Genomic DNA, 26,618 nt, shown 5'->3' with positions numbered 1-26,618 from the left:
GAGTGCTTGGTTGTGATTGGTGGAGAGGGAGAGGGGGGGCGGACCTATCGTATGTTTTATCCAAGTTTGGTTTCATCTGCGGAAGTAATTGTGTCTTCCTAGGATTTACTTTGTTAAACTGGCCGTGTTGTACATTTGTGTTGCTTAAATAATCCCAAGTGCCTCTAGAAGTAAACTCCGGCCTCTTTTCTTTCCTGTTGTCGCTTCATTGGTGTCAGAAGTCACTTCGAAAATAAGTCGACGGTCCGTTCAAAAGCGAGCTTAGCTTCGTCGGTGAGTTAGCCACTTAGCTAGCTGGATATCTGTGATTACTACCGCGGCAGGAGAGTGAAGAAGGAGGAGAGGAGAGGACAGACGGAGAGGAAGGAGCCAGAGACTTCGGAAGAGCTTTAAGTTAGGGGAAGGAAAGCCTGAGAGAGGCTGCGGCAAACATGGCTGTGGACGCAGGTATGACTCCCTCAGCCGCGGTTCGCGCCAAAAAGGAGCCGCAGATGGAGACGCGGGAGGTAAATAAAAATGGCGGCGCACAGGCAAATCGAAAACTTTATTTATACAGGGGGTGCATTATTTAGCAGGGCAGATTTTGGAGCCACCGGTATTTGCATCCCCTGGTTTTTATTAAGCCAAGATGAAATGTTATGTTTATGTAATTCACACTGATAAGACAAGGCAGCCTAAATTATAATGTGGATGACACTACTTGATGCTGCATCCCCTGGTTTTTAAAACAAGATGAAATGCTATGTGTATGTACTTCACATTAGTAAGCTAAAGCAGAAAAATAAGCAACATTGAGAATTGTTATCTGCCACCACAGAGGGAAATGTACTGTACCTCTCACTTAAATCAGGTGGGATGATACAGTAACCAGTCAGAAATATAGTTTGATCCAACTGCAGGTTATTAAAATGTATTAGGATTATGAACAAACTGAAATTTATTAAATATATTTCTCTCTCAGAATAAAAGTCTAGTGCATAGCGCACAAAGGTACTTCTCATCCAGTGCTGGACTCCTCACACAGCCATGGTGGTACCAACTATTACAGTTGTCACAGGCAATCTGAAAATGTATATAAATAATAATATAAATAAAGTTTCATTTTAAAGTGTCATTTTTCACAGTGCTTACATCTCTTCTGTTTAACTGTGAGTGTTACTACTGCCATACTAGTAGAATGGATTTTAAATCCTGGTAAGTATTGTCAGATTTAGCCATGAGATTAATATATAGTAATGATGACAGTTCTGTAAGCTGCAAAGTGTACGTCATACTCCTGATATATTCGATTTGATGTCATTACCCACTGTGTGTCATCTGTCCCCTCAAATCCACGGTGATGGCAAAGGTTCTCAAAGGTTTCTATAAAAACACAAAAAGGAGTTTGATATTTACACTTACAGTGCCTTACATATCTGCTTAATATAAAGTTGGTGGCGCTGCTGAGTACAGAGTAAAGTGTAGTGTTAACTTTTTTGTTGTTGAACGAAAAACACCGTCATGTACTTCAAGCCACTTAAATAAGAAGTAAATGATGAGCCAACAGGGAAACACACAAGGTTCATGGGGGAGAGTGGTGTCAGTTTCCTCTCTCAGGGTGTTTACAGCTTTTGACCTTGTCTTGAAGGTAATGACCTTTCCCTCAATACACTCAGCAAACTGATGAGAACAGATTATTTCATAAGCATCTAATAGCTAATTAGCATTTGATTACACAGCCAAACATGTAGACTGATTAAAAACACTCAAAAGAAAAAAAATAAAGAAAATCAAAGACTAATCACTTGATATAACCTTTCAAACCAGTTATGTATAATATATATAATGTGTAGTGCTCCTTTAGGCTGGCTTGATTAGTTACACTCACCTTCAAGGCAAAGACACCACATGATGTGCCATCTCTTCCATGTCCTACATGACCACCTTGACACATTACATCCTCTTTTCCTCATGAATGCTACTGATATATATATATATATAACTTTATATAAGTTTTCATCATTTGCAATAGTTTTCTTTAGTTTTTGTCACCGTGTATCTCCCAGACACTTTCATTTTTTCCTGGGATTCTCTCATTGGATCTAGAAAAAGGCACTACTTTTCATGAGGATAAATTACCTTTATATTTTGAAAAGAAAATATGTTTCAGCAGTTCTAATCTGAATCCGGTGGTCCATTGTGTCATCTAGTGGCAGTGAAGATTGTCTACAGAATCATTTATGATGTCGTTGGTGGAGTTTGAGGCCATTTCAACTATTTTATACTCTGTTATGTAGAAGCTGCATCATATTTCTATCTATCTATCTATCTATCTATCTATCTGTGCTATCTTTTTGTTACAGGGGCCTGTAGTAGTAGTGAACTGTCACTGATCTCCACCAGGTGTCATTGTAGTTGCAGAAATAACAGTAGCCTGATGTAGTGAGTCAGTGAAAACTGTTCTCAGCTGTCAGTAATAGACTTACTGTAATTTACTTTAATGTCCAGAAAAAGGAGAAGCGTAGCTATAGGCTACACTGAACTGCCTATAATAAAACTCTGAATTGCAAATGACTAATCATCTTTAAGAGTCAATCATTCAAATAAAAAAAACGATGTTGAGTAATCAAATTATTCAATGTATCCAAAAGTCATTTATTAACCTCTGTTTTTTCTAGTGAGTTTTACTTCAATATATGTTGCAGGAAATTGTTAAAAAAAAAAAGCTGTAGTTAACGAAATATATTTTATATATTAATTTTTCATATATAATAATTTTTCATGCAAGGTTCAGCCCTGAAACTTCAGACACAGCGTGGTTTTCCTGATGTGTAAACATGGAGAAGCTGCTGGACCAGTGCCCCCCCCCCCCCCCCCCCCCCGGGTCACTCACTGCCGCCTCAGCAGACCGGGTGACGGAGCATCTGCTGGAGGTCCGGTTGGGTGTTTCTCTTTAATTCTGCGGCACCTCTCTCACCGTATGCGGGCCCTGCTGCTGTGGTGGTGTGGTGGAGGAGGAGGAGGAGGAGGGCGGGCCGTGAACACAATGAGCAGATTTCGGACAGTAAAACGAACTGGTGCGACACGGAGGATTTCTGCAAACCCTTAACTCGGTTTGCATTGATTGAATTTGGGAAACGGCATTCATAAGCCCCGTCTGCCGTCTGAAAACTGACCTCGGGTAAACCCTCAGAGGCTCCGGCGGACTTTGGAGATATTCTGCAGAGGTATTTTCTTGCGCAGAACGGACACTGGCGCAACGTGAAGGGGGAATGATCTCCCACTCGAGTGGCAGGACGCCTGAGTGAAGACACCGGTATTTAGGGACACATCCAGGCTGCAGCGCTGCAAACATGATGTCGCTGATAGATCTGGACGATGATCAGCGGTGGGTGCCGACTCATGTGAATGTCACCGTGCTCCGCGCAAGAGGACTGCGAACCAAGGGCAAGCACGGCAGCCGCTACCTCTACACCATCATCCAGGTGGGGAAGGAGAAGTACACCACCGGGCTGGTGGAGAAGGCGGAGGTGCCCGAGTGGAACGAAGAATGCTGCTTCGAGCTGCTCCCCGGGATCCTGGAGGACGGCGGCCGGAGCGCCTACCCCCCGGGGAGCGGGGACCTGGTCCTCACGGTCATGCACCGGGTGCTGATCGGGCTGGACGTGTTTCTCGGTCAAACCATCATTCCTCTTGATAAGATATTTCAGGACGGAATGTGTCCAAGAGATGAGTAGGTTGTGTTTGAATTTTAATGCATCCTGCATGACGTGACGAACCATGCAGTTTCCTGCTCACACATGGGATAGAAATGATGTGTCATGCTTTTATGTCAGACCCAGATAAGACTATATTATATAGTAAACTTAACAGGAGAATGGCATGCAGATTTCCACGTAGAGCTGTAGAAACCTGTCCCCAAATTACTAAATGAATTCGGTATTTTGAGAATAGCTTCCACATGCAGCTGATCCTGCTTTGACAATCTCCTCATAGTGCACTGTAATTATCAACCATGTGCTTCATGTAAGACCCAAAATACAGCAGCTGAGTTGACTGATTAGTCTCAGTGATAACTTCCCACAAGGAAGCATGCACAGATGTGGCAGTGTTTTGGATCAGCAATGCTTTTAACTGAAAATGGATAAAAGGCTCATTAGTTCTAGACTGATATCTTTAAAATTCACACTGATATCCTTTAGGCTATTCCAGGAGCAGACCCATAATGCACTGCAAATCAACAAGATGAGATGCAGTTTCCACAGAGGAAACTGCACAAAGCCTCCATCTTTATGCACAATGTCCCACTATTCAACTCATTCTTGGTAGCTAATATGTCTGGACCTGAGCAATATGTGTTTTTTAACATGTATAGCACAGTTTTAACAGCTTACAGGACATTTTGTCTTTTCCTCACATATGCTTCTTGTACCCATATTATCCAAAAAACATCTGAACTAGTGAATATCATCCCACACTATGCTCCTGTATGTATTCTGTGGCTTTCAAAAGTGAGATTGAAACCCATACATGGTGTTCTAGCTCAGATATAAATAGTTAAGGGATGTGGTCTTTGTCACCAGCGGCCCATTAGATTCAGCTTTGAAAACTGTAGGGAGGTAGAAAATCGTAGCAAAAATGTTGGTCATGCAAGGTGAGAATTCCTGAAACAAGTAAAAGCACTTATTAAGATGAATGGAGAGCCAGTGCACTCTAACTGGGTGTTTGCATGTCTGTCACAATTAATTAGTGCTGAAAATGTGTAGTTTAGTCTTTATGGTGTGGTTTAGGTTCCCCACAGTAAGTGCAAATGTGAGTTGCATACACACAGGTATATACAGTCAGACATACAGAGTCATTCAGAGGCAAGAGACACATTTGAACAGGTTTAACGTGACTGAAGCTGTTAACCTCATACAGTTTAATAAACAGTGATGTACAACAAATAAGTTCACATAGTCATTCATTGCAGATTTGGATTTGAATTTGGGAATGTGAGTCCTACATTGAGTTTGGCATGATACTGTGCAGACAACTTTCAGAACCTTTCCTATAGATTTGAGTTTTAGTTTTCTATATAATCTTTATCAGATGTGGAGCTGCTGTGTGGACAAAACAAAAACCCAGTGGCTCAGATGAAGCTCAGCTGGCTGAGCTGAAGAACCACAGCGTTTCTCTGGGGAAGAGATGATGGACTCAATCCAAGTGAAAGATAAAGAGAGCTAATACTAATTCAGTCAAAACCAATCTAATCCCATTCATCTCTGCTTCTGTGTCTTCAAAAAAATACATTGGAATATAAATACAGTATATGTATATCAGTGTATGTCATGGCAGATGTGCCCACATTTATTTTATCCTGTGTGTTGTTCAGAATAATCTTTATATATGATTTAGTTGTCACAGCAATAACTTCTCGTTCAGATAAGTTATATCCTCCTGACAATCAGCAGGATTCAGGTTTAACTTCAAATTAAACTGCATGAAAGTGTGAATTCACTACAACTTAACCCTGTGACTTATTTCACTTGTTGAATGTTATGAATTCTTCTTAGAACTCAGCAAACTGATTATCTCGATATGTGACTGAGCTCCACACTGAAGCTTTTTTGTTTACTGTCGTAGTGCATCTTGAAAACGTGGCTCTTATCTGACTCTTATCTAATTTGCCTTATTTTTGGGCTGTAGCTGACGTAACAGAACTCACCAGTAAAATGTGAAATATTTCCACCTAAAACAGTGAAGAGCAGAGTAGAGTAGAGCAATACATCACATCTGGATTTAATTGTGGCTTCTCCGCCCTCTCTCTCTCTCTCTCTCTCTCTGTGCGCTCGGTGAATCTCACACTGGATTCCTGCTGTTAGTTTTGGCTCTCTAACACTTTCTCTGGTCCACTCAGAGGACGTAGGAGGCAGAATTTCATTGGTCGACACTTCATATTGTTCGTGTCTATATACAGCACACACACACACCAGGTGTAGGTGGGTGGACTTTCAGGAATTTGGTTTGAGATTTCCTGCTCTGAGGCTTGTGAAACAGTTTGTTTTCAAAGACTTTTCAAAGTACAATCACCCAAACAGCACTTCCAGATTATGTAATATATGAAAAGCATTGCCAGAGGGAAATCAATGTTTTTTGTTTTTGATCGTTCGGTTTCAGTGTATGGTCACACACACACATGCAACCTCTGATTTGAGCTTTAAACAGAAAGCAGTACACTTCATACACAACTGCTACAGTAATGTATTCATTTAAAGCAGTAATATAAGGTTGTGTCTTTCTGCAGATGGTTCAAGCTCAACTCGAAGGCAGGAAGGAAAGAAAAGGAACGTGGTCAACTTCAGGTGACAGTCCAATTCACCCGCAACAACATGACAGCCAGTATGTTCGACCTCACCATGAAGGACAAGCCTCGCTCTGCTTTTGGCAAGCTCAAGGATCGCGTCACAGGGAGGAAGAGGGGGGATATGGAGTCTTCCTCAGCCATTGTGCCAGGCCGCTATGCCGCCCTGTCAGGATCTCTGGGGCAGCCGTTTGGAGAGGAGGGCGGACCGGTGGTGGAGTCACGAGATGTGGAGATAGCAGAGGAGAAGAGGAGCAAGATGAAAGATTTCTTCAAAGGAAAGCTGCGCAAGTCGTCTGACACCAGGTCATGCTCATCGCTGGCCTCAGAGAGTAGTGTGTCTTCCATGGCCAGTGATAACCCTGGCCCTCCACCCAGTCTGGATCTGCTGTCAGACCCTCCCAGCTCCCCCATCTACACTAGCAAAGTGAGAGTGGACACACACTATGGAGAAACAGATTTAGCAAAAAAAGGTAAGCTTTGGAATTACTTCCACATGTATGAAATACCAGCTGGGGACTGTAGGAATTGCCCACTAATAGGTCAGGGTTTCCCACAGTGTTGTGTAGCAGAGGTGGGTCACCTCACTGCAGTTGAAGACCACTTTTAATTTTATGAAATTAAAGAAAGAACAGGGGTGTTTTTTCACACAGAAAATATCTAGTAACTTAACTGATGACAGGACACTGCATTAAGATTTCTGTAGTACCTCCATTAAAAAGTTACACTGACTTATACACCGATGTCAATGTTTTCTCTAATAAGCTGAAATCATCTGTTGATATTAGCAAAAGCAGTGATGCTCTACTGTGAAATAAAAAGCTTTTTTCAAAGTTACACTAACTGATATTTTTATATTAACAGTTGATCAAATAACCACATGTAAAGTGACAGAACCTTGGAACATTTGATTTTTTATTTTTCTAACCCAGTTCTTGCTTCTTTTCAACAGTGCTCACCAGCCAGCACACCACAAAGGTTCTCACACACAAGCGAGCCTTCAGCGATGAAGCTAGCAAGATCACAACAGCCTTCCCTCGAACAAATCTCGCAATGGAGTCTCTCAAGGGTCAGACCATGACTCAGTCCAAGTCTTCCCTGTGTATAAATGGAAGCCATGTCTACGACTCTGAGCCGTCGACTCCAAAGAGCTCAGGAGCCATCCCGTCCAAGCTGGTCCTGCTGGAGAAATGTTCCCCGCTCTCCCGTTCCCTGCAGAACCTCACCAAGAGAAGTGAGGACAAAAGTTCCTTTGCTGAGGGTCGCCGCTGGTCCTTTGATAAGCTGAAGAAAGAGGAAAAGGAGGAAGAAAAGGATGGTCAGGTATCGTCGCCTCCAATTCAGCAAGCTGAGATAGGGGGTCGCCCCGTGCAGGCGGCAATGCCCATCGTCTCCTCTGCTGCTGATTCACCTGAAAAAGGGAGGAAGCTACGAAAGACGTTATTCTCTGGAGGGAGGAGTGATTCTCTCCCAGCTAAGTCAGACCTGAACCAGGCTGCATCAGCGTCTGAGGGGAGGCTCAGAGGCTGGTTTGGCTCCGGTGACTCCCAGAACAAGCCAAGGTGAGTCAGGGTCATTTACAGGCTCGCCTCTGGGCTCCACCATGTTTGATCAATGTATCTTGTATCCCAGGCACAACCACCGGCACATGGGACGCCTTGTGTTCAGTTGGGTGTCCTGAGTTCTGTGTTTGCTCTCCTCCCTGCTCATTTGAAAATTGAATTGATTTAGCTCATGGTTTTCTCCATTTTACAACCACGCTGTATCATCATCTCATACTATATTTTCCACAAGTAGCACTCCAGCATTTCCATTTTCTTCACCAGTGTGTGTCTACATTTCTCAATGAAAGATGCAATGTCACTGTGGTTTAGAAAAATGCTCTCGCACAAGGATGTGAAGAAAATCATTCCATGTTTTTATGAGCTCACCCAACAGAATGACTGCCAGCGCAGATGGTCTTGAATGGCTACAATGCATTATTTATTTTTTGCTTGATTATTTTGCAGATGTGCTTTGCTTTTTCTTTTTTTTTCTTTTTTTTTTTAATTTGTGTTACTGTTTCCATAATTCTGTCATTTGGCCAATTTTATATCTGCTGTTGTTTAGAGTGAAGTTAGTTGAGCCAAACGCTTTGTTGTGGAACCAACTAGTGTTTTAGTTGTCTGTTGTGTTTGTGTAAGAAAGATGTTCGCCATTTGGTAACCTGGCACATCATTAACTAAGAGGACTATTGTGCCCTATTTTCCTCCACAGGCTGGAAGTTTCTCCTAAGGTAGAAAGCAGCTCAGATGTACCCCATCCCCTCCCTCCTCTCACCCCTATCCCCCATCAGCGCTCCTCTCCCTCTGCCTCCCCCTCCGCTCATGTCTCACCTGATGACTGCAATCAGTCCAATCCCTTCACTCCCTCGTCCTCTCCCTCCTCGACTCCCATCTCTCCCTCCAACCCTTTCCTACCACGTATGCAGCGCAATCCCTTCTTTGAGGAGCTCATAGCTGAAGAGTCGCAGAGGTCCCCTCCTTTTGCGCCTTGCTCCTCTTCTGGCTCATCCCCTTTTCACTACACCACTCTGCCCTCCCAGCCCTACACACCCAGCCCTGCTCGTGATGTTAATGCTACAAATATGGCTTCCATAAAGCGGGAGCGCCCCAGGCCAGTAGCCAGACAGATATCTCTCCCTGCGTTATTACCCAAAGCAGCTGCACCTAACTCCCATAACCACGCAGCGCCTCGCTCCATGTCAGAGAGTGCGGGAGAATGGGATGACTTTTTTGATGCTTTTGCCTCCAGCAGGCTCAACTCACCTAAAGGGAGTCTTCCTCAGAAACAGCCTTCATCTCATAGACGTAGTTATCCAGTTAATAACGGTGGCAAAAATAACGCACAAGAGCTGCAAACGTGTGAGGAGCAGCCTCCACCTTTGCCCCCAAGGAGACTTTTACGGACTTCAGTGAATGAGATTTACTCTGATGGCTGGCTGCACAGAGGTCAGGAGCTAGCGGTCCATAAAGAAGCCTACCTCCTCTCACAGACCGGTGTGGCCTCACTACAGCGTGGAAGAGAAGGTGAATGCAAAAGAAACGGTGTATCTCCAGACCCTCACACGAGCAGCGAGGCCTCTGACTCTCTCAGTGTCCCTTCCCAACCGTACACAAACGTCACGTCTCCAGGACTCATCTCTGAAGAGAAGCTCAGAAAGTTCAAATATGAACCTTTGGAAGATGAAACCGACTGCTGGGGAGGGATGTTGTTCGAGCAAGACTTGTATGGACGCATGTGTCGAGGAAACCTTGGACAACCCAAAGTAAACAGTCATCGTTTGTCACTGAACACTGAGGAAACTGCTGGAAATAACGTCACATTTAACAACTCGGGACCTAAAATGCTTCTTGATAGCGAGATATCTGTTACAGACCTTTTGAACATGTCAACTACTCCTTCCCCAAACCCAGACATAAAGGTACTAGATACAATTTCTGGTCCAATAGAGGAGGCAATAGAGTCTAATCCAACTGAAACCATATGCATCAACAATAACGTGTCTTTCTCACTCACTTTAGGAGACCTGAACATGAATGTGAATAATTTAGACTTTAGTTTTATTGATTCTGATGGTTCCTCACAGTCCGAGGTAGTTGACACTCTCAAAGGCATCAACAGTTTAGGTGGGATATTCCCTCAACCAACAGAAAATTCCCTCACGGCTGTTTACCACGAGGAGACCACACCTGAGGACATGTTCACTTTAAAGGATACCTACATATCTGACATGGACTCTTCATTTGCAGTAACTGCTTCTTCGGGTAAACTGTGCAAACTGTCTGCAGCTTGCCAAGACAATTGCCAAGACTGTCAATGCGAGCTGAATAACGTGGCACCACACGGTCACTCCAGGGTAAACAGCGGAGAGGACGCTGAGTTGTCATCACAAAATCAAACATCTAATTCATCCGATCTTGAAACTGATTCCAGAGGAGATCAGACAACAGGTGATAATGGTTTTAAAAAGACACAGAAGGACGTTGATGATAATGGAAATCCACAAGCTAAGCTAGCCACACTTAAGCAGACAGAGTTGTTTTCCGGGGTGGTTAGTGCACGTTTTAGACCTAAAGGAGTTTCCCGACAGAACAGCAGTAGCAGCCCAAACAGCCAAAGCAGAAGTGAAGACAGAGAGTTTGAACAGTTGTTGTCCCTCGTTCAAAACATTTCACAGGTCCGTGAAGGACCATTGTCGTATCAGCCCACTAAATCAGCTCTTTCTTCCTTACTGGCGTTAGATAAACAGACAAATTTGCAAATGGATAGCACCACTTCAACATCACAAATATCTTCAAAAGACGACACGACGTCTCTCCCTCCAGAAAACTGTGTAACAGGAAAACCATCACAGATCAGTTTTGAAGACCTCCATGCAAAAGTAGCACCAAACCTCAGAACCCCTTCAAAATCAAAGATTGGGCAATCTTTGCAAGAGCCTGAACCCTCTTCTGCCTCCACCCCCTCTGCACTCTCCCTGTCCGCTGATGCACAGGCCAAGCTCCACCCTACCCCTGTCTGTTGCCCCTCCATACATCCCTCAAGCATGGGGCCCAGTGCTGGAGACAGCACTACTCTGACTGTGGCCCCCTACACCTCCTCCTACTCTACCACCTCCACCACTGACCAGCCCCTGGTCGATGCACGGCACTCACTTTTGCCTGAGGAGACACAGCCAGCTAGCAACCTGCCCCATCAGGAGAGCAGGTGAGAATCCTCACACTAGGTGTTGACTCATGTAGGTATTTACAAGCTGTGGTAACTTGGAATAACAGACGAGATTTCCACATACACTACAGAACACCTACAGTAAATGGTATTTCTTTTTGTTTCGTTGCTCTGGTTGCTTTGTTCACTGCTGGCCTGGCTTGTTTGCTGTTGAATGCATTTGTGTGTTTATTTATAAGTTCTGCCTTTTCATCCAAAGTGTTTGGATGATAACTGCTGTGCACTGTTCTTGGTTTTGCTTCACATTTATGTTCTTCATCTCATGCTTCAGTCTCTTGTTGGCGACTGTAATTTGTTGTTTTCTTACACATGGTTCCACCTAAACTTTTACTGCTAGTTTGGCCACCTGCTAATGAAAGCTTCAGTTAAATGCAGATAGTAGAATATCTAGACTTACTAAGCAAATAAATCAGTGTCATGACTCCCATGGGGATAAATTATTGTGCTAGAATATAGAGCATGAGAGAGTCATCACGGTTAGAGTTTGTGTCATTTTTCGACTTAGATTTAGATGAATGGCTTCCAGTAGTAAAAAGTGAAGCCTGTACCTATGATATATACAAAAGAATGAGTAGAGGACAGTCAGGTCCCAGGAAAGAAATGTTTAAATGTACTTACTATTTAGATACAGGAGAGAAAACTTCACATTTAGGGTAGAAATGTGCTTTTGTATTTTACAAACAAACAAAGACCCATAAAATTGCTGTTGCTCAGCCCTTCAATCATCTACTTTTAGAACGTATCAATTATAAAAGCAATACAAAAAAAAGTAAAGTTATCTCAGGAACCCAGCTTTTCTTTCTGCTGCAATCACAATGTAGGTTTAATTTGTATTCTAGTTGTATTCTAGTTTTCTCTTTCTCAACATTCCCTTGCTGTTTTTCTAACATAAATCCTGTGCCCCCCCCAATATGATTTCAACCTCCAGTGGCAAGCGAGTCACTGCACTTACATTTGAGCAAATTTCTTGTTGAAATTTGACCGATAGAGCTGCTGTTTCTGAGGCTCAAAGAACAGAGGATGGCGTTTAAGTGTTTCCTGCTGTGCTTATTATTCCTTCCCAGAGTCAGATTGTCTGGTTTGTCTTGATGCAATGAGCTATTTCAAGAAATATATGTGCAGTTCAGACATAAGTTCTGGATGAGCTGAAATAATACAGTAACAAAGTTGTGCATTTGCAGCAAACATTCAATATATCCATGTTGGAATGTGAGTGCTGACCTCTTTACTTTGCAGACCTCATCCAGTGAAGCCATTAACCTCCAGCCAATCAGAGAAGAAGGAGGGTCGTTCGGTTCTGGAGAAGCTCAAGTACACAATCCACCCTGGACGCATGGCCCACCAGGTGGTAGCTGAAGCTGAGAGGAGTCAGGTACCATAAAACAAAAAACAAAAAGTCCTTCTCAGCCCCTGCTTGTTTGCCCTTCACAGAAATGTTGCAAGGAATATTATTCAGGCAAAAACTGGGATAGTGATATGAACTGACTTGAACAGTCCACCATAGGAAAGATTAAAAAAACATGAAAGTGTGCAGCTGCTACCTACCAGCTCCCCGTTAGCCTGAGGTCATTTTCAACACTGGGGAGAGAAATGCTGATCCCATTATTCCTCTCTGGTGTGACATAATTTTTTGGCCCAGATAAGAGTTTTCAGCTCCTAAAATTATGTTTCTAGTCTTCTTCTGTAACACTTTGGACTGTTTCTGTAACAGTGATATGGCTGGATTCTGATGCTGTTAAAGGAGGATGAAAGGAGAAAGTTTCCAAGTCGTGCCACCATCAGTCCAACCTGAAAACGAACAACAGTGAAGAATTGTTTATTACCTTTAATACTAACATGAACTGGTTTTGCTTTTAGGATCTCTATATTGCACATTTCTGTAATTATTGAGGTGGGTTTGAATAAGACATTCACGTCTGTTAGTAACTTTATACATAAAATATGCCATATTTAATAACTACCATATATAATATTTGGTTACATTATATTTTGACATGATTAACGTTGAGTGTTAAAAATGTGTAGATTAGAGCTGGTGTGCAGGCTACCATTACCATTCATTATGTCACCCCTGTGGCAAGTAGGATTTGAAAAAAAAAAATCACAGTCAATTCTCAAGTGTTACCCACAATGCTGTGTGAGTCTCAGTGTGTGCAAACAGAAGAAGAATGAAGTTATTAATATGTCACAGTGAATCACAAAAGGCCATTAAGTCCACAGCCTATTTAATGCCTCCATGAGCAATTATCAACACCAGCACTGCAAATGGTGTTAATAAAAACACTGCAGGAGCATAGCTGGTGTGATGACTTCATTGTTTTCCTTCAATTTCTCCACCTGCAACTGAAAAATGTGCCTGTTCTACTTTCCAACAGAGTGAGGTATTTGATATCGTGTACACAGTCGTTCCAGTCACATTTTTCACGTGAAGGAATAGCTTCATAGAGTTACACAAGAAGATTGATACCACTTTCATAGATTGTGTGTTAAGTATGAAGCTACAGCGAGGAGACAGTTAGCCTAGCTTAGCATAAAGACCAGAAACAGCAAGCCTGGCTGTCTCTGAAGGTGCCTACCAGCACCTCTAAAGCTCTAATAAGACTGACGAGTACCTGAGGAAAAAGCGTTGACAAGCCTTTGAATGACCTCCTACATCTGTTCTGTTCCTCTCTCGTAGGAGGCGACCGTAGACACCTCGGCTCAGTACCAGCACCTGACCAACATGGAGCTGATCTCCCTGCTGCTGCAGCAGGAGATGGACATGCAGAAGCAGCAGGCGGCCTCGGAGCACCAGGAGGCGCAGCTGGAGAAATGTGAGGCCGAGCTGAAAAAGGTCAAGGCACAGGTTCGAGACCTGGAGGACTACATCGACAATCTTTTACTGCGGATCATGGAGCAGACACCCACGCTGCTTCAAGTGCGAACCAGACACAAGTGAACACAGCACTAGACTGCATGGTTCATCCCACAGGAATATGTGATCGTCTAGAATTGTCGAGTGTTTTCAAAACAGGGTTATTATTGAAGATTGGGAGTAACTGTTCAAGAGTCAATTACAGTCAGACAAATACTCCACAAATCATCCAGGTCTTCTCACTGCTAATACTGCCCTGTTGATGTTACCCAACGTGCATGCTCGTTTCTATCTCAATTTGACACAGACAAAAAAATTACTATGCGAAAAGCTTCAATCAAAGCAGATGCAAATGATTATTTTACCCACGCTTACTAGAATGATTGAAGGTAGTCAGCTTGCTGTCTGTTTAAACTTCAATCTCACTGCTTTCACAAATGTATAAGAGAAAATACAGGCTAAGGAAAAACCCTTTTTTGGAAGTGCATTAAATGTGCTCTTCAGGGATTAAAGTATTTCCACTGGCAGAATATGACGTTAGCTCAAGTAACCTTGAAATTGCAGCTGCAGAGCTGCAAGAGCAGCATTTTGACACACGATTTTCAATTCTCAAATAGTTTTATGAAATACCAAGTGCACAAAGGTTAACTTGTGTTAATTACATATTTTCAAGTAGAATTTAAAGAATGCTACAAATAAAACAGCAACCCATCATAAAATGCTGCTCTGTAATGTGAATACTCCAAAAAGAGATGTTTCTGCATCAACATTGCTGTATGATAAGCGAAAAACAACATTCATGTCTGTGCCAGAAAAGACTAAAGAGGATGAAGACTTGTTTTTGTTTTGTTTCTCAATTCCTCAAATTCTTATTTCTCCTTGTTATACTAAAGCAACAAGAATGTTTTAATATATTTTTACGTTTTGTTGTCCATCCTGCAATTTTTGTTTTGTTGAAGAAGCAGCATTTAACTGTAGAAATAACAAAGCATCGACGCAGTAAATAAGAGTGTTATAAGTTATTTCTATCAAATACTTTTGTCATGATAATATATTCTCTAATACCACTCTAGTACCAGTGTAGCTACTTGCAATGCTTTACATGACCGCAGTACTGTACTGTAATAAAAATAAAGTGCACATGAATCAAAGTTTCTGGCGTGTGATTGCTCAGACCTGTGTGTGTGGTGTGTTTGGAGCAAAGCTCACTTCTCTCCACTAGAGGATGCTCCTCACTGCGTGTGAGTGGAAACCTGCGGGTTCAGCTTGAGCAGTCGCACTGGTCATTGGAGATTTTGTTGTAAATGGAGTCTGTTGGGTTTCCAATAAATGTCGACGGCTTTCCTTTACACTGTTAGACTCTGGCTTGTCTCTGCTCTGAGGTGAAATATAACAGAACACGCTGTGTTTTGTTCAGACCCAGGAGGTTTGGCATCTTTCCTGTTTAGACTCAGCATCAGTACGGTCTCAGGTTTTTCTTTTTTTGTCTTTTATTTTTCACATTTGTTGCAGCTGTTTAAGGTGAAGCAAATTCTACCAACTTAAATACTGTTAGATGTTGTTTTGTGTGTAAAATCTTAAACCTTATCAATAACTTCACCTGTCAAATAAATGCAGTGGAGTAAAAAGTATAAAGTGACATAAAATGTATGTACTGAAATTAAGCAGTGGTAATTTAAAAATGTGATTAATATAAAGTACAGTACTGTAAATGTTGAGTGTATAAATAACTTTAAAAGAAGTTGTGAACACACTGCTGTGTGTTTTATACAGTGTTATTTTATAGGCATTTTTTTTTCTGCACCTTTCTTTTTCTGTATTGTTGTTGTTGTTGTGCATGTTTTTCACAGTACTTTAAGGTGCACATCATGGATAAGAGGTACTATATGATGGTTATTATATGCACATTTTACTGTTAGACTTTGGTCAATTTATAAGCAGCAGTTTGTTGCTGTTGGCCACTGTAGGACAGGAGCATAATGGAAGTGTCCAGTGAGATGACAGACATCAGGTGTGTTTGCTCCAGGTTCTTTAATTTTAATTAAGTCACACATGCTCCTGAAAGAGGTCCCGGGCTGACACCTCCTCTGCCTGCAGGCCACACCCCTGCACATGGTCCAATGATTAATCTGGTCAACCTGACACCTATGGGTGCATCAACTGATTTCTCTGCTCAGATCAACCCGAACGGTTATGCAACAGCTTTCACCCTATCGATTAATCGGGATGTGTAGTCATGCGGTTCAACTTTGCCAGTGTTACCGCTGACGAGAAGACTACAGATCCCGACAGACGTCGCGGCTCATCGCTTCACTAGTTACACACTGAGTGTAGTTCGCTCCACTTGAAGATCCGTTCATGAGTCAGTTCATTAATAAATAAGTTGTTCGGTGTCATGGCGGAATCTGCAGCATGTCCTGCTTTCCAGCTCGGAAGACCCCGATACGACCAGGTAAGTCTCCGCTCATGCCTGTTTGTTTCTGGGGGGTTTCGGGTGAAAAACAGCCCCATCCTCCGCCCTGCTCCGGCTCCGGCTCCGCTCCGGCCCCGGCTCCGGCTCCGGCTCCTGACACTTTGTAGCGAAAGTTGCCTTTGATCAACGACCCGATTCTTTGTTGTGTTTTATAAGAGCGCAGCAACTTTCGACTTGATGGTGAGACTAGTTCCGAGTTGATCACAGTTTGACCAGCAGAGATCATCGCCTGTCGGCAGTGTGCAGCATCTTTCCTCGGCGCTGCTCCGTGACAGATCCTGTCAGTGTGCAGATCTGCAGCCGAGATGCGATCTGAGGGGCGAGAAACGTGAAACTGCATTTGTTTTCCTTCTCTCTCTCTCTCTTTTTACTTTAGGCTTTAAAATCACTGCTGTTGGATAGTTCTGATTCCAAATCTACAGCATCACTTCCTCCATTATCCTCCATCCAGTCCAGATCACACTTCTACACCCCAAATGTTTTTTATTTTTTTCCTCAGGATGCTTTATGGACTGACTGTCTGGAGCCCATTACTCAAGCTGTCGTCCTCAGAAATGAATCTGCACTGGACAAAGATGATGTGACCTTCACGTTAGCTCGGATAGCGCATTAACAGAGGGAGCTGCTTCTTTGTTCAGACAGCAGCTTCCAGGAAATGATTCACCTGGTGGTGCTGCACAGAGTGAAGTCCACACTCACACTGTAAATAAGTCACTGATGAGAGATATTACTGCAAGATGCAAGCTTGACTACATGGAAACTCCAAAAAGCCCCAAAAATCCTAAATCTCTGTCACATATTGTGCCAAAACGCATCCACGGATCAATTACTGAATGTGTCAACTGGGTCAGGGAGCCTCTGTGTGAAGTGACATTTATTGCTGGAAAGTCAATCGAACAAAAAACTGCAAAACAACAAAGGAACAAAAAGCGGCCGTGAGACTACAAATGGCATGGCTGCAAAACAAGTACCAGGAGATGAAGAATGACCCCAGAGATGCAAAACTACAGCAAGAACAACCACAGAGAGACACAAAACAGACAGAAAGAGATACAACACGCCCATAAAGAGATGCAAAATCACTACAAAGAAATGCAAAACAAACACAAAGATGCAAAAAAACAATCTCAGAGATGCAAAATAACCTCAGAGAAACACAGAAAAGATAATCTGGGTGTCTTGCTTCTATGTAGGAGGGGTGGGGGGGCTTCTACATGTCTGTGCCCAGGGATCTATTGTTTCATAATCCATTCATGAACACACCAATTAACACAGGATACTGCAAAGCTCACAGTCTGTATGACAGTTTATTAACACCCCTCGTCTTTATCTTAGAGATCATCATCACAAATCACTCTCGGATCATTCTGAGGCAGACAGTAATTCATCCTTGGTTGTCAGCTCCTATCGCTGATGCACTGCTTATACAGTATATATATATAGTTCCTCTAGTGGGAAATCTTTTAAATATGGCCCCTGCAATCTTTTAGATTTTTCCATCAGCACCCAGAGGTTGGCGTTGAGTTGATAAAGGTGCTGTAATACTTTCAATTCCTTGCGTCAAAGCGGTTAAAATTAGGCCAGTCCTTGAATCAGCATGAATCTTGCTTGGTTTGTATGTGCTTTCTGCCGGCACTCCATCTCTCGCTAGCCTTGTTGTGTACTCTCCAGGGAGCTGAAACTCATGCATAATTAAAGCGGGCTCCTCACATGGATCCTCTCTCTACCCCACTCTTACAAAACAGCACTGCAGCACGTAAGGCCTGTCAGAGGAGGAGACGTGGCTGTGATGGAGGCGCGGCGCTGGCAGAAAACAGTGAGACGTACAGTGCAGAGACGTGGTGTTACGGACAGTCTGTAGGAGGACCAAAGGTTGTTTCCAGTCATTTCAGTGAGGACCCGGAGCTGGAGAGATAATTCAAACAGAGATTTGTCGGTTCCACTGTCTTTCCACTGTGTCTCCTGCCCTTCATAGCTGCTAAATGTCTCAGAGGGAATCTGATAGAAGCTGCCATGCTTTCGTCCATCTGGTTTGCCAAAGAGACTCTTGGCATAGACTGCTATTGGGCCTTTTCAGACTGCTGGCACACATACATAGCAATTGGCATGCTGATGTAGACGGGGAAGGGAACAGAAAACAGAGCGCTTGACCAGCAGCTCCAAGCCTCACTTGGAAAAATGTGTTCGCTAAATGTAAACTTGCTCAGAGTCATTTTCTTAGGAGTTTTCCTCAAAAGGCACATTTTGCTTTTACATTTCAGCTGTATTGGGTTTCATTGGGCCATATAACAGTTCAGTATTGCTTTTATTGGCATTTCGAAGTGTGAATTTATTCATTTTCTTCATTAAAACTTGTGAAAGGATGTTTCACTGCTGACCTGTGATAAGATACTGTGAGGAGAGGCTTAACTCAAATGGCCTTTTTGGAGCTTTCAGCTGCATCTCACTGTCTTCGTTTAGCAAATAGATCAAGTAAGGATTGGTTGTCTTAGGAACTTTAACTTAAAGCAATAGTTTGACATTTTGGGAAATGCACTTATTTGCCTTCTCTGTGGAAAACGACAATGAGGCTGAGCTTTAAAGGTGCTGTTTCCCCCTGTCTCCTGTCTTTACGCTAAACTAACCAGCTGCTTTCTGTAGCTGAATTTAACGAACAGACATTAGAGCGGCATCGATTTTCTCATCTAATGTAACTCTTGGCAAAAAAGCAAAAAGCAAGGATGTTTGCATGACGTTCATTTCTTGACCTTTGGGAACAATACTGTATACTGTGTACGAGAATCTCAGATCTATTTACTAATGAGCCAGTGCTTTCAGCTGCATCTCATGGTCTTCATTTAGTGAACTGAGACGGCACTGATTCATTGTCCAGCATGGGAATTTAAACTGACTGAATCACAGTTATCACAGATGGTGTCCGGGGCTGTGCGGCAGCTACCACTGCAGGCACAGAGGTCATGTCCTCAGAATTGTTTCTGGGAAGTTAATGATCTGGGAAGGAGTTGAAGTTGCTTACTAATTTTTTTTAAAGGCTGACTGATGTATTTTAGAGTCAGTGTCTCTAAATGTGACAGTTTGGGGGAAAAAAGTAAAAATAAAATGTATTTCTCCAGCAGAATTCTTTAAATCAACATTTACACAGTTTATCAGGAGCTAAAATATAATGGAACCATTAAATTTATTAATGTGATGTGATGAAATTTAGTAGCAGTTGAGCAGTTTTCCTGACATCCTGACTATGGTGCTGTGGATAAAAGCCTTTCACATCTACACGTACAGCTATATTCTACACATATGAAACAATAAACTGTTCTGGCCTGTGATATTGTAAACACATAAATTACCTTTATATTTCTACTATTTCAAAGCAGCTGTGAGAAACAGATAAAACAATGAGCAGCAATAAATCAGCTCAGAGGGGAAATTATTCATTAACAGAGACGAGGCTGGTTGTTATTATTGTGTCCTCTGACACTAAGAATGAACTTTGTGTTAACTTTGTCTTTTCCAGGGTTCCTTCCTCGGTCGTCTGAGGCACTTCATAGACGTCATTGACCCCAGCACCCTGTTTGTGTCTGAGGTAAAATCTTCTGTAAGGATGGAGATAGTAACATTTGAGAGGCTGGAACCAGCTGACAAAAAAAAAAAACAACTAAAATGATTAATCAGTTATGAGCATTGTTGATTTTTTGTGAAATGCACATTGTGTATGCATCTATTAGTGAGGTACTGACAGCTGTAGGTCGTCTTACAGACTAAACAAAAATTAAACTGGGCTCTGGGAACTTTTCACTATTTTGTGACATTTTAAAGACCAAACAAATTATAAACTTACAAAATATTTGGTAGATTAATAGATAAAGTAAATCACTGATTGTTGCAGCCCTAAACATGTGAGAACTGTGGCTCCTTTTGTTAATGACAAAAAAATGGGTTTGTAGATAAAGATGTATATATTTCTCAACAAAAGAATAAAAGAAAATTAGCATCAAAATGCAGTTATTGGTATCAGAAAATGTCAAAACATGCCAAACTGCCAAATCATTCATACATTCTTAGTCTAAGTGCGTTCTGTTTTTCCCTTTTCCTTTGCTTGTAGAAACGGTTAAAAGAATGCATCAAACTCCTGGATGATTATAAACATGGCACGCTTCCACCTGGAGTGTCGGATCTTCAGGTGAGTGCAGTATGCTGCAGTTTGATGTGGGAACATCTGTTCCTGAAGGAAATCCAGATTCAGTATCAACAAAAGGAAGCAAAGTTTGTAGGAACACACAATGATCATAATAAAAAGACCTGACTTAATGAACTTCTCTTACCCATTTTTCAAAAACAAAGAAAGCTGGAAACCTTATGATTACTAATAGGTTTTCTTTTTACCCTCGCCGCATGGTACCTGTGCAGCTGTGGGAGGCCCAGAAGATCAAGCAGGTAAGTGAGTGACCAGTCGTAAGTGAGCCGAGGTTAACTGCACTTCCATACATTCAAGCCTGTGGGCTCCTGGCAGCATGAGGATGATGCCATGCTCTCTGCACGCAGGCCATCATTCATCCAGACACAGGAGAGAAGATCTTCATGCCATTTCGAATGTCAGGTACGACCTCAGATGAAGATCTTTGCTGAAGTTGTTCAAGTCGGTCCATTTAGTCATCGTTTTTACTCTGAAAATCATGTTCCCACTGTGCAGGTTATGTACCATTTGGAACACCAATTGTAAGTCCCACATGAAAATCACATCGCACATGTTAATCACGCATTTCATAGCACGTGGTCATGTCTGGGGAAAGATGAAATGAGACTTTGGACTTATTTTGTTCAGAAATAAGCTCTTATTCCCTGGTTTCATCTAGGTCATTGGCCTTCTGCTCCCAAATCAGACTGTGGTGTCTACCATTATATGGCAGGTACTGTAAATAACATGCATACTGTAAAACCATTGCATTTACATTTTGAACACTTGGTAAGCACATATCGATCTATCTATCTATCTATCTATCTATCTATCTATCTATCTATCTATCTATCTATCTATCTATCTATCTATCTATCTATCTATCTATCTTCCTCCTTCCTCTTCTTTCCTTCCTCCGTCTGTCATACCTATGTTAATTTTTTAACCCACATCCCTCCTCATTTCCTTCATTCTTTCCTACAGTGGCTGAACCAGAGTCACAATGCTTGTGTGAACTATGCCAACCGCAACGCCACAAAGGTAGGAACCGCTCCTTGTGGATATTTAGATTTTTAGTTTCCCCAAAACATCTAAAAAAAAGATAATTATTCATTTTTGCTTAAGATTTTGACTTGTGTTTTTGGCATCTAGACCCCTAGACCCCAGTAGAGAGTTTACAGTATAGCAGTCTGACAGTAAACAATGTATAAAAGCTGTAACACTACATTTCTTTCATCACTCTTCAGCCTACACCAACATCCAAGTTTCTTCAAGGCTATGTAGGAGCTGTGACTAGTGCTGTCTCCATTGCAGTGAGTTTGATTCCTATTTAGTGATATCAGTATTGTCTTTCAGGATGGAGAAATAAGATTTTAGATTTCTGAATGTTACCTGCCTGTGTCTGAGAGCTGCAAATTTAGTCATAAGCAGCTTTGCATCTGCACTGTACAGAAGTTGTAGTTGTAGTAATATTTTTGGAGATTTTTGGTTCTTAAATAGATCTTTATTAATTGATTGTGGGATTGTAAATTAGCCAATGCAGGTGCCATTACAAAATTGACAAATAACAAATAAATACATGTTCATATACTTAGTAGTGCTGGTAATTCTGTTCTGCTTTGGGATACATTTAGCAGTACAATTCTCCTACCTAAACCTTTAGTAATAACAAAACTAAAGTTACTGATAGGAATAATTTTACTGTTCAGAAAAAAAGACAAGGCAAAAAAAGTTTTATGTCATATTAATTGTTAAAAACAAAAATTAATGGAACTGGTTTTGAAATTAATTTGATAATCTTTCTTTAAGACTGACCTGATGTGTATATATATTTATTTGTCACACTGAAGTTGATTTGTGTCTTCCAGGTGGGGCTAAATGTGCTGATTCAGAAGGCTAACAAGTTGAGCCCTGCCACCAGAATGATAATACAGAGACTTGTCCCCTTCCCAGCTGTAGGTGAGGCCCCTGTGTGTCAGTTACTTTACATTATGTGGCCCTCTGGTGGATGGAGTCGCAACATCATCATTTTTTTCCCCACCAGAAATTTCATATGTTACAAACTCATTTTTCAGAACTTGCCAAATTTTTTAAGTGTTTCACTGCAATGAGCTGCACAGCAACAGAACTTTATGATGCTATTTTTTCTAACACCACTACATTTGTGCAGTGTATTTAAAGATTTGTGCGTAGCTTTGTTCTTAATTAGACTATTTCTTAAAGGAATTTCTTCTTTTGATCTGTAGCTGGGTTTCTTGGCTTCAGCATTTGTTCTTGTCTTGTGGAAATGTATTTTTTTAAAAATGGTAAAAGCTGCTTTTCTCTCCCTGCTCAGCTAGTGCAAACATCTGTAACGTGGGTCTGATGAGACACAATGAGCTGTCTGAAGGTATTGATGTGCTGGACAACAATGGAAATGTGGTGGGATCCTCCAAAATCGCTGCAAGACATGTGAGTGCCTTTTCAGCACACTCAGTGTACTCGGTGACTTGGCTGCATTGAATTTGTTTGCACAGTTTTGCAGTGTATTGAGAATATGATGGCTGCTAATGGAGAAAAAGCATAATTTCCTGCTCGACTCCTGTAATTCAGCTCCCATCTGATCCCATGAAAGAGAGAAAATTAAATCCAACTCATTGCATTGTTTGAAATGAAGCGTGTGCACAATGTGCTCCTCTTTTTCCCCAGGCAATCACAGAGACTGCTTTCACACGTGTGGTCCTTCCGATGCCGATCTTCGTCCTGCCCCCCATCATCATGTCCTACCTAGAGAGGTTGGTACAGAAATATATTGTTGTTGTGTTTTGTTTCTTTTTTTTTGACTAACTTGGATTGAAACAACAATTATTTTCTCAATATCTGTGTTATCCCTGGATCCATAAATGTCAGTAAATAGTGAAAAATTCCCATCATAGGGTCCCGGAGCCCAGTATGATGCCTTTTAATGTATTCTTTTGAATCCTCAGAAAACATGTACAGTATTTTTTCAGACGTACTTGTAGGTCACTACAACCAAATGCAAAAAATATATATAAAAATATATAATGAAATCTAATAATACAGCGTTGAACAAAAATAGAGTTTCCATTTCCATTGTCAAATTAAATAAAAGAAGATATCTGCAGTCTGACTCATTAAACTCATAATTGAAACTCTCACACCCACTAATTGTGCGAAATAGCTCCCTCAAATCTGCACACCATGTTTTTCTCCAGATCTAAAAATAACGCCTGGCTTCGCAGTAGTCATCCGGGATCGATCCGCACAGGCTCACATTTCCTTTTATCACTGTCTTGACTCGTGTAGGCTGCGATTCCTGCAGAGCAACCGCAGATTGTTGCTGCCCATCCACAGCGTTGTGTGCCTGGTTACCTTCGGCCTCTCCCTGCCTGTGGCCATCAGCCTGTTCCCACAGATGTCTCAGGTACAGTATACACTCCTCTGCTGCTGATCCAAGGCCAGATGGCTGAGGGAGCAGCTGGAAAAAAAAATTCAAATTACATATACACCACTTGACATGCACAGCCCCGACCCCACGACCTTGTATTTACTTCTCACTCCAGATGTCTCTTCCCTCGTCTAATTAAAAGTCAAAATGATTTTTCAAGGCTCAAAGACAGAGACGTGGAGCTAAATTCAGTTTCTCGTGTGCTTTTGCAGATAGAGGTGTCTCGCCTGGAGCCGGAGATCGCCATGGCAACAGATTGCAAAGTGGTGACCTACAACAAGGGTTTATGATGGATGGCATGGTGTGGGAGAGCAGAGGACAGGGAACGAGGATGGAAATGAGGTGGCATTGTGAATATCTGTCAGGGAGAACCTACAGTAAGGTTCCTCCTGTCCACAATCTGCTGCAGTATCATAGCAGAGCCTGTAGATCGTCGTGTACTAATCCAGGGTTTCTAAACCTTTTTTTTTTTTTTTGATCCTAGCAATTACTGAGTCATGGTTTCTTCCACACTTGAAAAAGGGACACATTTTTCTGTCCTTGCTGTTTTCAAGAACAAGGAAGCTGCTCTGTATATAGAAATGATTATATATTTACTGTAAAATCAGTTTTTTAGAATTGATAAAATTATTTTAATATATACAACTCAGTGTTTCCCTCCCTCATATAGTTATGGCTGCTCAAGTATATTCTGAGGAACCAATGACAAAGGTTCATAAATGCAGTTTAAACCTGCAATCACTGGCTTTCTGTCCACGTGGGGGCAGTAGAACCAAGCTGTAAACACAACACTGACACAAGATCAGCTTTTTCATGTGGCGGACCTCATGATATTGCAAACGTGTAAGCAAACAGTTGCCTATTTACACATCCAGCAGATATGGAGCAACGTTATTTATTTGGAGTTTCTGCCCAGCGAATGAACTGAAGTCCATAAGTCACTTTTTGTTTGTTTGCACTCCACTGTGTTCAGCAGCTGGTTGATAACTTTGTGATTTACTGCTCAGCAGGCAGAGAACATTTATCTGAGCCTTTGTCCAAAACAAAAAAACTGCTGAAGACTGAACCAAAACAGTAGAGTTGTGGGCTGGAAAATAAAAAACAATGAGGCAATAAGACGAACCTTGTTCTCCATTGTTAATATAAGAATATTAATTTCAGCTGGTTTAATACAATCCATAAGTCCTCACATCACCAGACCTGCACAATCAGCTAATAACAGATTTATCTATATTTCTAAATCAGTGTTTTCCAGCCTTTTATATCATGATCCATGCAAATAAAACTATGTCCACTTTCAGTCCTTTGTCACAGGTTAGACATGTCACAGAAACACACAGATCCTTCTCTCTGTTTTACTTGATTCATTTTTTAAAAAGTACAACAGAGGTAAAATATTATAAAATTGTGAAATAAATTGTGCATTCCCTTGCAGGGGTCCTGACCCATATACTGGGAACCGTTTTCCTAAATCTCCAGCTCTGAAGCTCTTTCAGAGTTTGGCACAGGGGCCTGTTTTAGAGCCTGATCAATATTGCATGTTTTAGAACAATAGTGATAATAATATAATTTTTACCTACATTAAGTTTTTCACTCGGGTGCTTTAAAACATGATGCTACTGATTTATCTGCAATAAGCTAATACACCTGAAGGTGGAGAAACTCTGCACTAACCAGGCTGTGGTGCTGATATGTTCAGTATAATGATAAACTTCCTGATGAGGGACTAACAGAATAATAATAATGATGAATTAATCACCATGGAATAATATTGCCAATGTGAAGCCCCTCTGTCAGAGACTGTACTGTATGCTTTTTACTGTAAACTATTACATTACAGTTGATTACTTGCCAGGTATTTCAACCCAAATAATGTGAAACACTCAGCACTCCACTGTCTTGTCGTTTTTTTCCTACAGTATCCAAATACTGTATATTAACTTTCCTTAAAGGGCATTGTACTCTACTACTGACTTTGTTAAACCACTGTTGTATTCCTAATGAATTACTTCTTTTGCACAATACTTTACACATAAAAGTGTAACCTATATATTATACTTCTGATGATGAACTAGTATTTTTAATTCCTTGTGTAATAGGCTACTTTTACTGCTACAAGTTTATTAAATGTTTGCTAGTCGAACAATGTGAAACATTTATCTATATTATTTGAAAATATATAATAAATACTCTTTCTCCATTTACTTTCTCTTGTGAAGACTTTATTTCTGTGTTTGTGAGCAGGACACTTTGCTTCTGTGTTGGTTTTCCTCTGCTCTGTGACCGTCGTGGTTTGAAAGTTTGCACCATAGCTGTCATATCACTAATTTCAATGTGTTAGAAAATGTTTATTTGCATCTTCTTTATTGATATTCCATCTAAATAATAATGTACTGTATTGCACCTTATTGTAGAGGGATAATGTTTTTCAGAGCTGGAGTTAATAGTCAATTAAACCATTAGATACGTGACAGAAGAAAAAAAAAATCTGTAACTACTTTGATGAGTGAAATATCATTTACAGATTTTTTCAGGTTTTTTTTCCCCCCAAATGATCAAGAAAACAACCAGCAAATGACT

At 41.4% G+C, this 26,618-nt stretch overlaps 2 protein-coding genes across 5 annotated transcripts; both read left to right on the top strand.

Moving 5' to 3' along the window:
- Positions 1-18: 18 nt before the first annotated feature.
- On the top strand, positions 19-15,295 carry rab11fip5b (RAB11 family interacting protein 5b (class I)). 4 transcript variants are annotated; one of them, XM_071457441.1, is made up of 7 exons: positions 21-506; positions 2,768-3,712; positions 6,266-6,795; positions 7,275-7,884; positions 8,579-11,071; positions 12,329-12,464; positions 13,770-15,295. In XM_071457441.1, the coding sequence occupies exons 2-7, from the start codon at positions 3,333-3,335 to the stop codon at positions 14,028-14,030; spliced, it is 4,410 nt and encodes a 1,469-aa protein (XP_071313542.1). In that variant the 5' UTR covers positions 21-506; positions 2,768-3,332; the 3' UTR covers positions 14,031-15,295. The 4 variants fall into 4 exon arrangements, with proteins under 4 accessions (XP_071313545.1, XP_071313542.1, XP_071313544.1 ...); XM_071457444.1 differs by lacking the exon at positions 8,579-11,071 and having other exon boundaries at positions 19-506; XM_071457443.1 differs by lacking the exon at positions 2,768-3,712 and having other exon boundaries at positions 22-447.
- Positions 15,296-16,092: 797 nt separating this feature from the next.
- On the top strand, positions 16,093-26,242 carry sfxn5b (sideroflexin 5b). The gene is made up of 14 exons (XM_071457446.1): positions 16,093-16,398; positions 19,931-19,999; positions 20,519-20,596; positions 20,824-20,850; positions 20,959-21,013; positions 21,107-21,132; positions 21,270-21,323; positions 21,575-21,631; positions 21,838-21,903; positions 22,459-22,549; positions 22,926-23,041; positions 23,279-23,364; positions 23,897-24,014; positions 24,251-26,242. The coding sequence occupies exons 1-14, from the start codon at positions 16,342-16,344 to the stop codon at positions 24,326-24,328; spliced, it is 978 nt and encodes a 325-aa protein (XP_071313547.1). The 5' UTR covers positions 16,093-16,341; the 3' UTR covers positions 24,329-26,242.
- The last annotated feature ends 376 nt before the right edge of the window (positions 26,243-26,618 follow it).

Source organism: Trachinotus anak, unplaced genomic scaffold (assembly GCF_046630095.1).
Source record: "Trachinotus anak isolate AG129_WGS33_773 ecotype Australia unplaced genomic scaffold, CSIRO_AGI_Tana_v1 ptg000021l, whole genome shotgun sequence".
In the NCBI taxonomy this organism is placed as follows: domain Eukaryota; kingdom Metazoa; phylum Chordata; class Actinopteri; order Carangiformes; family Carangidae; genus Trachinotus; species Trachinotus anak.
This window is presented reverse-complemented; position numbering and strand designations above follow the sequence as displayed.

Excerpts from the sequence above, each read along its gene's own strand:
- rab11fip5b (XM_071457441.1), top strand. The coding sequence starts at position 3,333 with ATGATGTCGCTGATAGATCTGGACGATGATCAGCGGTGGGTGCCGACT. Across the intron at positions 6,796-7,274 it reads AACAGATTTAGCAAAAAAAG|TGCTCACCAGCCAGCACACC; the intron begins GTAAGCTTTGGA and ends TCTTTTCAACAG. Across the intron at positions 11,072-12,328 it reads CTGCCCCATCAGGAGAGCAG|ACCTCATCCAGTGAAGCCAT; the intron begins GTGAGAATCCTC and ends TTTACTTTGCAG.
- sfxn5b (XM_071457446.1), top strand. The coding sequence starts at position 16,342 with ATGGCGGAATCTGCAGCATGTCCTGCTTTCCAGCTCGGAAGACCCCGA. Across the intron at positions 16,399-19,930 it reads GAAGACCCCGATACGACCAG|GGTTCCTTCCTCGGTCGTCT; the intron begins GTAAGTCTCCGC and ends TGTCTTTTCCAG. Across the intron at positions 20,597-20,823 it reads CTGGAGTGTCGGATCTTCAG|CTGTGGGAGGCCCAGAAGAT; the intron begins GTGAGTGCAGTA and ends GTACCTGTGCAG.